At 39.8% G+C, this 12,441-nt stretch overlaps 1 protein-coding gene across 5 annotated transcripts in view; it reads left to right on the top strand.

Moving 5' to 3' along the window:
• LOC132823687 (Fanconi anemia group A protein-like) overlaps positions 1 to 12,441 on the top strand; it is a 105,258-nt gene that overhangs the window by 68,844 nt on the left and 23,973 nt on the right. For 4 of the 5 annotated variants that reach the window (XM_060837648.1, XM_060837647.1, XM_060837649.1 and 1 more), the window contains 9 exons: positions 2,322 to 2,421; positions 2,904 to 3,103; positions 3,711 to 3,807; positions 4,499 to 4,669; positions 5,786 to 5,859; positions 6,532 to 6,660; positions 7,446 to 7,536; positions 9,255 to 9,409; positions 10,752 to 10,857. In XM_060837648.1, the coding sequence (XP_060693631.1) occupies positions 2,322 to 2,421; positions 2,904 to 3,103; positions 3,711 to 3,807; positions 4,499 to 4,669; positions 5,786 to 5,859; positions 6,532 to 6,660; positions 7,446 to 7,536; positions 9,255 to 9,409; positions 10,752 to 10,857 (1,123 nt within the window). The remainder of the gene's footprint in view (positions 1 to 2,321; positions 2,422 to 2,903; positions 3,104 to 3,710; positions 3,808 to 4,498; positions 4,670 to 5,785; positions 5,860 to 6,531; positions 6,661 to 7,445; positions 7,537 to 9,254; positions 9,410 to 10,751; positions 10,858 to 12,441) is intronic. The other variant, XM_060837650.1, reaches the window with a different exon arrangement.

The raw sequence follows: 12,441 nt of genomic DNA, 5'->3' as shown, positions 1-12,441 counted from the left end.
TCATGCATCTGTCCAGACGCACCTTAAATGAATTTACCGTGCCTGCCTCTACTACCTCTGCTGGCAGCATGTTCCATGCACCTACCACCCTCTGTATAAAGTACTTTCCGCGTGTATTCCCCCTTAAACTTTTCACCTCTAACCTTGAACACGTGACCTCTCATTATTGAATCCCTCACCCTGGTAAAAAGCTTATCTCTATCCACCCTGTCTATACTCTTCATGATTTTGTAGACTTCAATCAGATCCCCCTCCATCTCCTTTTTTCTAATGAAAACAATCCTACTGAACCCACTCTTCATAGTTACCACCTTCCATACCAGGCAACATTCTTGTAAACCTTCTCTGCACCCTCTCCAAAGCATCCACATCCTTTTGGTAATGTGGTGACCAGAACTGTACACAGTATTCTAAATGCGGCCGAACCAATGTCTTGTACAATTTTAACGTGACCTGCCAGCTCTGATACTCAATACCCCGTCCAATGAAAGCAAGCGTACCATATGCCTTCTTGACCACTCTATCCACCTGTGCAGCCATCTTCAGGGTACAATGGACCTGAATTCCCAGATCACTCTGCTCATCAACTTTTCCCAAGGCTATTCCGTTTACAGTATAGTTCACTCTAGAATTAGACTTCCCAAAATGCATCACCTCACATTTGCCTGGATTGATTTCCATCTGCCACTTCTCCACCCATCTCCCCAGTCTGTCTATATTCTCCTGTATTCTTTGACAGTCCAATATGCTTTCTGCTACTCCACCAATCTGCAAACTTACTGATCCTCTTGCAAGGATGCCTGCCTTGAAGAAGTTTTCCTCCTCTTTCTACAAGAATCTCAGGGAGTCCCTCTCCCTCTGCAACTCCCAGGTCATTTCCTCTGCCCTGAAGCTCTTCAACCATGTCCTGAAACAAACTCGATTCTATGCTACTCTCTCCCCACCCCCATACTCCTCTAGGTTATCTCTCCACGCTTCAAGCTCTCTGCCTTTATTCCTGATGAAGGGCTTTTGCCCGAAATGTCGATTTTACTGCTGCTTGGATGCTGCCTGAACTGCTGTGCTCTTCCAGCACCACTAATCCAGAAACTTACTGATCAGACCAACTGTGCCCTCTTCCAGATCACTTGGGTATTTCACAAAAAAACAGTGGCCCCATCATTGACCCCTGTGGAACACCACCGGTCACCTTTCTTCATTTCAAGAAACTCCCTTCAAATACTACTTCCTGTCTCCTGTTGCTCAACCAGTTCTTTATCCACCTAGCGAGGACACCCTGCACACCACGTGACTTCACTTACTCTATTAGTTTATCAAATGCCTTACTAAAGTCCATATATATGACATCTACAGCCCTTCTTTCATCTATCAACTTGGTCACTTCTCAAAGAACTCTATTAAGTTGGTGAGGCATGATCTCTCACACACACACACACACACACACACACACACACACACACACACACACACACACACACCCATACACCCATGTTGCCTATCATTGATAAGCCCATTGTTTTCCAAATTTCTGTAGATTTTATCCCTCAGTACCTTCTCCAGCAACTTACCCACCACTGACGTCGGGCTGACTGGTCTGTAGTTACCTGGAATATCCCTATTACACTTGTACAGGGCGACAACATTAGCAGTCCTCCAAGATCTTCATCTGTGTTTAAGGATGCTACAAAGATATCTGTCAAGGCCCCAGCTATTTCCTCTCTCGCCTCCCTCAGGAACCTGGAATAGATCCCATTCGGTCCTGGGGATTTGTTCACCTTAATATCCTTTAGCCTACCCAATAATTCTTCCCTATGACTCTCCAATGAGTATAGCCCTTCCACTTTTTTTCCCCCACCCTTCTGTACAGCAGAGCCAGCCATGGTGCCGTGAACCTGGCTTCTGCTGACTTCCCCTGGTCCGTCATCTCCCCTAACATTATCCAGAACGTTATACCTGTTTTGGATGAAGTTGACTGCAGGGGACACCTGCACTGCCTTCCTGATCTTTCTCTGTCTTTTGGTCATCAAAAGGTAGTAGTTTTCATGCTGAACATGGAGGCAAAGACCTTGAAGTTAAAAAGAAGAAAAAATCCACAAATGTGAAATCAAAACATTAAATTCTGGTTTAATAAATAAGATATATCTCTTAACAGCTTCTGAAAAGTGAAAAATGGATTCATGTCTTTCCAATCATTTCACTTGGCCCAGAGGGTTCTTCCCAAAACAATCTAATGTATTGCTTCTTAGTTGCTGAGATTTTTATATCTGTTGTATTAGATTGATCTGTCTATTAGATTGATATGCATGTTTTGTTTTTTACAGACAAGGTGAATGGGCCTCTCTGTTTGTGAAAATGTTGTGTGGCCACAGAAAACTTTTAAGTGCAGTTCTTACACGAGTCCTACATTTGACCACTCACCAGGTAGGAGAACAGCACATTGTCTGCACCAGATTACTTCTGAAGAGCTGAGAAAAGAGACTAAAAGGGACTTGTTTGGTCGCTGAAAGCATTAAAGGACATTTTCTTGATGAGACTGATAATTCACAAAATGTAGAGCTTTGGGTACATGGGAATATCAAACAAAAGAATAATACAATACTGTTACTTAAGAAAGTGTTTAATTATTTCTACCAGATAAAATGCATCTGTTTTGATATTATTTTGGCCCCTGCACCACTGTAAGATAATCTGTTGACCACTGGTGCATGTCAGATATCAAACTTCACTATTGCTAATTGATGGAACAAGGTTGGTGTGGACTTGTTGGGCCAAATGGCCCGTTTCCACACTGTCGGGATTCTATTTCTATTTCTATAAGATAATAATTAGGATTGGAATACCCTGGAATTTATACAGGAGATGTGTTTTGTACAAGTACAATCCATACATGTTTTTCTTTTAAGGGTTCTTCTCTTGCTGACGTCCACATTTTGGGATTGGCTGCTTTCACCATTCACCTACACATCTTGCAGCTCATCCTATTACCAATGAATTCCACCGGACCTGTAGCAGAGTCAGCCGGTCAAGAAGGACTTTCCTTTGCTGAGTATCTAAACCAGTTTTTGATCTGTAGAACTGGAGAATTTTCAACATTCTGTATGAGGTAAATGAATGATCCTGCTTTAATGGATTCAGCACAGAGATCAATGAGGCAGAAATGCAAAGCCATGGAATTTGGTGAGAAAAAGTAGGAAATGTAAATTCGTAGTTGGAATACATTGAAAATATCAGGGTTGGAGAGATCCTGGTGGGTAGTCCTCGAAAAGCATTACCCTTCTTCCCATGATGTGAAGTAAGCACCTACAAAACAAATTGGAAATTATTTTTCTTTTTCTGATTGCAAAGCAATTTAGAGCAAATCTGGTAGAACTATCTGTGCTACTAGCCAAATTGCTGATATCTGCCCAACAGGACTGCAAACATCTGTTGCATTATTTCTAAAGGATTCCGCATCATATTATAATGTAGTGGCCATGCTGTATAAATCAGCATTTGATTTAAATTCCAGCTGTAAGGTATTAATGGTCCATCAATTATACCCTTCCCTTAGTTTGAAAATCATCAGAAATGCTGTATGAAATTTCATCATACGCGCCAGATTTTATGATGTGTGTCCTTGCCTTATTACTGCACAATCTGTGTAGCTGTGTACGAAAACTGTTTGAAAACATGACCCAGTTTGGTAACTTAATGTTTCTATTCTCTGACAGGTTTTGTACAGCAGCAGTTGCTTATGCCATCAGCTTGTCACCATTGCCATCAATTGACATTATAAAACTCTCTGTTCCTTCTGGGTTCGTCCAAAAGGTGAAGTATTTTGTGAGCAAGTAAATGGTTTTACTTAGTCCTTTGACTTACTATACAAATCGACAGTCTTTCTCTGGTTTTGGAAATCTGGTATGCAGTTATTTTTGAGTGTATACAGTTTTAAAAGGAGTAACATTTGCACCTTACTTAGAATTATTTGATTCTTTATAGCTGTGTGCCCTCTGGAAGGAATCTGTGCCTCGTGTGAGCAGGGTGGGTACTAATGAGGTTCTTCAATGAACTGGTCTGAAAATTCTCACTGAGCTGTATGGAATCTAAATTAGTGATTAGAGATTCATTTAGACCGAAATTTTCAAACCCTGACCCTTTTTGCCATGTCCACAGAGTAACCTCTGGAAAAATACAGCTGCATGCCTTCATATATTTTAATGCTGGATCTATCAACAAGGTACCTGTTTAGTGAAACTTGTGAAGGAACCGGGCAAATCAGGCAACAATTTACAACTCTTCACTTTTATCTACACGTGTGCAGCTGCACAAATTTGCTGTGAGGGTGAACAGTATGTGGGTAGCCTCACCAACATTTCTGTTGTAAAATCGGGTTTTCTTTACTTTTAGCTACAGTACATAATTCCACGACTGATTCCAGAAGCTCGGGTTTTCTTTACTTTTAGCTACAGTACATAGTTCCACGACTGATTCCAGAAGCTCGGGTTTTCTTTACTTTTAGCTACAGTACATAATTCCACGACTGATTCCAGAAGCTCGACAGGAACAGGAGGTCATAAAGGAATCCATGTGGCATAATCTTGTTGACCTTCATTTGAATTGGAGAAATGCAGCTCTTTCACTGTTTAAACAACGTCCATTTAAGGAACTTACGAAGGTGAAAGAATTCCAGGTAACTGAATGTGTACCTCTCCAAAATGAGTTTGTCTGGAGGTGCTTGAACTTTTTGGTAAAATAGCCTTGATCCTTCGTTACCCATTTCTATCGTCTATTGAATTATGATATTTTAAATTAAAAATATACAATTTTGATTTTAAACTGGTTTTGCGTAGTGGAGTAAAGCAAGTGATAGAATGTCCTATTAGTTTGATTTACACTCTATCCTATTTCTTCTCATTAAAAGGACAATTGGACCAAGTGTAAATCAGATTCCCAATTTCCTGTTACCTCTTGAAAGCATCCTCCATTTTAATTGCTGCACCAATGGTTATACAGTTTCCTAGGTCATAAACCAGGGATTGCGTTATCTGTTCTATATAATTGATTAGTTACCATGTGGTTAAACCTTTATACCAAGATTAAGTTATTGCCCCAGACATTATCCGATGTAGTAACATTAATGCATACACATTTCTACACTATTGAGCAAAGTGAAATCTTCAGCAAATTTAACAAACAGTAACTCTGGAAGAAGGTATTAAGGACAGCATGGTTGCTCAGTTTTTAGCGCAGCTACCTCACAGTGCTAGGGACCCGGGTTTGATTCCAGCTTTGGGTGACTGTCTGTGCGGAGTTTGCAATTTCTCCCCGTTCCCTTCCATAGTCCAAAGATGTGTAGGTTAGATGGAATGGCTGTGCTAAATTGCCCAGTGTCGAATGTGTTGTGTTGAATGTATAGACTAGTTGAATTAGCCATGAGAAATGCAGGGGTACAGGGATTGGTAAGATTTGGGTTGGGGGTGCTCTGGGTCTGGGTGGAATGCTCTTTGAAGGCTTGGTGCAGACTCAATGGGTTGAATGGCTTCTTTCCACAGTTTAGGATCCAAAGTTCTATCAACTTTGGAAAATGTAAAAAGGGCAGAGTTTCATCGTGACCTAACTAAAGCTTTGATACTGGCAGTTTGTTTACATAAAAATTAATTGTTACCCTGTATTTGCCCAATAAAATGTGTTCACTTCAAAACGTAGTCGAGTAAACATATAATTTATTATATAAGAAGATGTTAGATGTGTCTAGTTTTAATTTGGAAAGGAAATGCCATATCTAACTCTTTCCACCCATTTCTAGTTAACGTTCCATGAGTGGTTGATGTCTGAACTGGCTGTCCAACCAGACAAAGATCTACTAGTTGACCTGGAGAGGTAAATATCCTCAATGAGTCGACATAAGCTTAGCAAATTGTTTCTCTTTCCTCAGAATTTAGAATGCCAAATAGCTGAATTGATGTTAGTTGCCAAAATTAAATAAAAGTACACACACCATGGGTTTGAAATTTGTCTCAGCTGGTTCACTGGACAAAATGGACAGAATTGGATTCACCTTCCCTTCTGAGCAGTGTTGGATTTTTAATTTCATTATTGTAAAGGAGTTAAGTGTAACAGATGTCTGATCCCACACTACCACTTCTGTGACCGGCCAAAATGAATTTGTCTTTATTTCAAAAAGGAGAGAACCACTGATGGACAGTAGTATGTCTCTGCCCAGAATGAATAGATGAAAGTGTGTTCACCTTTAAGTATTCTAATCTCCTTTTTAAAAAAAAGTGGAAACATAGATACTTCTTCAAACAAAACCTGCCTATTGTAGTTGGCTTACTACTTATGTTTATTTTTACAGCAATCAATTGATTTTAGACATCATCCACTTTCGTGAAGCAAATAATTTCCAATGATTTGTTAAATGTTCAAGTAACTTAATATTTGTGGAATTTGATAATTATGATAGTTGTGTTTGACTTGTCCAGTGCCAGTCAAGTATTTTGGACACAGTAGAATGAGGTTGTAATTGTAATCTGTCCTCTGATTCAATTGCAGACAAGATTATCAGCACTGGGCCTGTTACCAACTTTATCTGCCATCTCCCCTTTCTGAGGGAGGATGTGGTGGGGATTTAGAGACTGCATGTAGGATTATCATGAATGCATTACTGGATTTCCATAAAAGGTACATTTTCAACATACTTGTGAAGTGGGAGCTCAACATTCAAAGTGTGGCTTCACTAAATACAATTGCAATTTTTCTTTTTCAATTTCTCCCTTACTCTTAAGTTAATCAAAAAAACTTGATTGCAAGCCAACCCTCACTGTCAAATGTCATTATCCCCTGAAGAAAAGTGCAAAATACTGAGGAAGCTGCCAATCAAAATTAAAACAGAAAGCACTAAAAACACACAGGTCTGGCAGCAACAATAGAGAGAGAGAAACAGAGTTCACATTTCAAGTCAATGATCTTTTACTGGAACACAGTTTGAATCATAGAATTCCAAGAGGGCAGAAGCAGGCCATTTGCCCCATCAAGTCTGCACCCACCCTCCAAAGAGCATCACATCCAGACCCATCCCCTTTCCAATATTCCCTGTAATCCTGCATTTCCCATGGTTAAGACATCCAGCCTGCCCATCCCTGACACAATAGGCAGTTTAGTGTGGCCAGTCTACCCTAACCTGCACGTCTTTGGACTGTGGAAGGAAACCAGAGCACCTGGAGGAAACCAAGAGCAAAGAGGAAACTCTGAGAAATTGTTATTCTTCTGTGTATTTAATCCAGGGAGTTTTATCTTATAAATGGAAAGAAAAAAGACCCCAACTCTTTCATTTTAATTCATGTTATAGCTGAGCACTATGATTTCTGCTACTTACAACTTAACATTCTCTTCCAAAAGGTAAAAATAATAATATCATGGACATAATGTATTCTTATTTCTAGTTTTACTTTTATGGTTAATTTCAGAGCTAAGGTGCGGTACTGCAAAGAGTCTGACTGTTCAGAACTTTCTTCACTCAATAGATCATGCTATGAGAGTATTACTTGTCGATTACAGGTAATACATTTGTTGTTTTATATGTTACATGTTCAAATATTGGTAGCTCATGAGGAAGCTTCCACAAAATAAATTCTGGTGATTAGTTTATACTTGTTGGCAATTCATGTGGTAATTTCCCAAATGATCACCCCAGGAACCTTGTGGTATTTGTTACCTACTTGAGTATATGATACTAGATAAAGTTTGGGGTAGTTTGCTGTGACCAATCCTTCTGTCTTAGTTTTGTCGTAGGCCTTTCTAGTAATGTTGGGGGTCAAGGATACAGCTCCATAGAGTATCTATAAAAGAGGCACTGTTCCTGGATAACAGGAATTGCATGATGACAGTAGTTTATTTGATCAGATGTAATTACTAGGACTTCCAGGAGCTGGTACGTGTCTCTGACTATATGTTTAAACCCAGAAACTGGACCATGTAATCTCCCTTGAAAGTATGATAGACTTAGTGACTCCAGTTGAGCAGCTTTGTTTCTTTGTAAATGCAACAATTTTCCATGTTGTACCCAGTGTCCTTCAAAAGTGGTCTTTCTAAAATAGACTCAGTAACATTACCCTTTGACATTCATCAGTATTACTATTGCTGATCTCCAAGGACAGGTCAGAGGCTAAGAATCCTGTAGTAAGTAACTCACCTTACTCCCCACAGCCTGTCCACCCTTGACAAGGTACCAGCCAGTTTGTGATGGACTACTCTCCGTTATGGATGTCATGGTGGCTCAGTGGTTAGAGCTACTGCCTCACAGCATCAAGTTCAATTCCAGCTATGGGCAATTGACTGTATGGAGTCTTTACATGCTCCCTGCATCTGCGTGGGTTTCCTCCCACAGTCTAAAGATGTGCAGATTAGGTGGATTGATCATGTTAAATTGCCCATAGTCTCCAGGGATGTGCAGGGTAGGTTGGTTAGCCATGAGAAATGTAGTGCTGTAGGGTATGGTGGGGTGGGATGTCCTTCAGAGGGTTGATATGGACTCGATGGGCTGAATAGACTGCTTCCACACTGTAATGATTCTGTGATTACCTGATGGGTGCATCTTCAAAACCACTCCAGAACCTTGACACCATGCAGGACAATGGAACCTGCTTGATTGCCATCACTTTTAATGTTCAGTGCCTTCACCATGATGCACGGTGGCAGGAGTCTGTAATAGTTAAAAGCTGCAACTCATCAAGGCTCCATTGATAGTACCTTCCAAACCTGTGATCTCTATTATCTAGAAAGATCACCATCTGCAAGTTCCCCTCCAAGCCACACACCATCCTGACTTGGAACTACATCACCATTCTTTCATTGTAGCTGTTTTAAAATCCTGGAATTCCCTTCCTAACTGTGCTGAGTGTTCTTATGCACTAAGGGCTTCAGCAGTACAAGAAGACAGCTCACCATCCTTCTCAGTGTGATTGGGGATGAACCATTAATGCTGGCTGAGCCAATGGCATCCATACCCCATGAATTGATTTTTAAAAAAACTCTCATTCCCATCTGAAGTTCACAGATCACCCAAAACTAAAATATTACATTTGTTCCCTTATCTAAGTCATTGATGCAGATTGTGAACAGCTTTAATTTAAACACTGATCCTTGCCATGCCCCACTAGTCACTTCCTACCTTAGGTGTGTCTAGTATTAATTTGGAAAGGAAATGCCATATCTAACTCTTTCCACCCATTTCTATTCAGACTCTCAGATGTAAAGTTTGTTTGCATTAATTACAGGAAATGGTGTTTGATCTGGAGAAGGTATGGACAAAGGCATTAGATAAAAGTGGCCATTTTCTTCTGGATGTGTTTCAAGACCGTATGGCAAGACTGGAATTGTCAAACCTAAGCAAGAAGTTAGAGCATCAGATTGAATTGCAAATATTCATCAGGTAAGAACAAAAACATTCTGGAGGAATAGCAGCACGAACATTAATACGAGCTAATTGTTCACTAGGATTGTAAATTATTTTTCATACTATTCTGTAATTTGGCAAATTATTTTATGAAGGATGCAAATATGTATAATAAAAGTTTATTAACTACTCTTTCACACAGTCTGATTATGTTGTTAGTGACACAGTTCAGTGTGAAGAGTTCAGAGTAACATCTTTGAACTGTGTGAGACTTAACTATCCAGGGTATTCCAACCTTAACCAAGTATTTGTATTTTCAACCAGTTACTTCTTGCTTTGCAAACATAATGTGATTTTTTCTTCTGACAAACCTTAAATAAGAATTGTTGTATAATGTGAGTGATGTTAGTGACTCAGTTAAATGGTCACAAACTCACTCACTCACTCTTGGGGTGATTGTTGATTCACTCGAGACTCACTCCCTCTAGGTCCTTCTCACATCTTTTTAACTTGTCCCTGATCTTCCCCCAAAGTACAAAACCAATTCACATTCCTGCCTCTTCAGTTCTGAAGGAGTGTCTTTGGACTTGAAACCTTATTTCTGTTTCTGTCTCACAGATGCTGTCAGACCTACTGAGATGCCCCAGCACTTTGTTTTTTATCTCACTCCTTCTCACCCATTGCTGCTGATGATTCAGCAGCTTAATTGGACTTAAAATCATTGTGTTTCTCTTTAGTCCGCTGTATCTTGTTTTAAAAATTGAAGTGGATTGCAATACTGAGAACCATCCCTGAGCTCAGAAGCTTGAGAGCTGTTTTCTTGGTTTCCCTCATCAGCTTCAGTTACATCGCATTCCCTTTGAATACCTGGGGACAGCTAATTGTGATAGGCTTTGAATGAATTTGTTGTCTTTTTAAAGAATGCTTTTGTTTTTGTCCTTTTTGTATTGTTTTCCTTATTACCCTGGGTGCACACTCCATGCTGTGGATGTCGGCTCATTTCTAGGAGCAATAAATGGTTACTTCTTTCTTCTCGGCCTAGACAGAAAACATCAACAGCCGTTCACCTGTAGCAGAAATAGATACCAAGCACTGGTCCATGCAAAGGGTATGCAACAGTGCAAGTAGCACAAGGAGAACCCTGCTTCGTTTTACCCTCCTGAACCTAGGGGCAAAAAGATTCACAGTTGCCCCATCTGAGAAAAGCTGACTATGCAAACTCTGTAATAGTCTTTCTGTTCTCCATTGTCCAGTTTTATACTGAACAGTAAAATTTACCTCCTGTGATATAATATTTATGTAATGATGATGCATCCAGTTGGTTTCTGTATAATTCTTGTCTAAGTTGTTGCTGCTTTTTTTATTTTGGCTTGATCAGAATTCTACTGGTACTTCCTCCCAGTTTGCTGTTCAAGACTCGCAAAGACAGATCAAGGACAACTTTGGAATGTGAAGCCTTCTTTCACTTCACAAACACTGAGCTGGTAAGTGTGGTGCCGGCAATGAGATCACATTCACCAATTTTAATAACATACTCAGATCCAAGAGACTAGTCAGCTATTCAAGTATGGCTGATGAGAACAAAAGAACAAAATCTGTGTAACATTTTATAAATTCCTATTTTGGGAATAGAACCAGTCTAGCTCAGGATTGGGATCAGTCAGACTCTAATCTCACACCTTGTCTGAGTTGAGATGTCACTTTTTTTTTAATACAACCTTAAATTATCTCAAGAATGTGATTTGAAAGAAGTTCTGGGATTTACATATTAATGAAATAAAACCTGTAACCCATTCTAAAAGATGAAACACTTAACAGCAATCAAGGTTTGTTTGATATCTTACATTGGTTGTGTGCATGATGCTGATCTTTTGCTATAAATTCTGTACCTTATGGTCATGCTCCACAGCTACCTGATGAAGGAGCAGTGCTGCGAAAGCTAGTACTTCCAAATAAACCTGTTGGACTGTAATCTGGTGTTGTGTGATTTTTATCTTTGTCCCCCCTAGTCCAACACTGGCACTTCCAAATCGTGGTTCAATTGAGACATTAAAGCAACAATTGAATTATGTCAAAAGGATGTGCATAGATTCCATGGGTAGGTGAGGAAATGGCAGGAGGTGAAATGTTCCAAATAGTCAGCAAAGATACAATAGGCTGTCTAACCATTCAGTGAAAATGTGAGGAATCATTTATCGCTGGACAATATTCTTCTTAAGTCCACCAATTTTCTTTGAGCATTTTAATCTGCCGAGATAAGAAATAATTTCCGAGCAGGATCACAATGAATAGGTTTCATTCTAGTTATTGAGATAAAAGTTCTCAACTCATTGGTTGTTGTTATACCCATGTTCCAGATAGAAAAGGGGCAATAATGACCAATATTACAGAGCTCTGTAGAAAGGAATAGGCTATTCAGCCTCTCCAACATACTCCAGCTTTCGACATCAGAGGCTGTCATAACCTTCGATCATTTTCAGGTGTCCCGGATGCTCAACTGGAAAATAAATAATATGCTAATGAGGGACGAAATACTTGTATTAGAGTGTATGAGCTTCTTTGTCATGAGGATTGTGTAATCGGTTTAGCTGTCTCTCTTAGGCCTCACTGGTCCATCTGGCCAAACCTGGTCTGAAGCTCCCTCACTTTTATCTCAAGTTTCTATTTCACCTCCATCATGATCTCTGAGCTTTTCCGTCTGGGACCCATCTCTGACTCTGTCATCCAATTCTTCCTAAACTGATGACCACAACTTGCTATCCTGATCTCCATATTAGCTGATGCTGTTAATTGTTCCCTTCTTTCAAGTCTTGGTTTTCTTTCCTTTAAATCTACTGTTATCACCACTTTCTGCAAGAAACCACTCTTGACCTCAACATTCCTACAACTTTTGTCCTATCGATCTCCCTTTTCCTATCCATAATTCTTTGAATATGCAGTGTATTGGTACATCCCAAATCCGTACCCATCCATCGCAAAGCTTCATCCCTCCAATCAGATTTCTGGTCGTGCCATAGTACCAAAGCTCTTATCAAAGAGACAAGTGGCATCCTATCTGATGGTGATAA

Source organism: Hemiscyllium ocellatum, chromosome 17 (genome assembly GCF_020745735.1).
Source record: "Hemiscyllium ocellatum isolate sHemOce1 chromosome 17, sHemOce1.pat.X.cur, whole genome shotgun sequence".
Classification (NCBI taxonomy): Eukaryota; Metazoa; Chordata; class Chondrichthyes; order Orectolobiformes; family Hemiscylliidae; genus Hemiscyllium; species Hemiscyllium ocellatum.
Note: the sequence above shows the minus strand (reverse complement) of the source record. Positions and strands in the feature narration are given on the sequence as shown.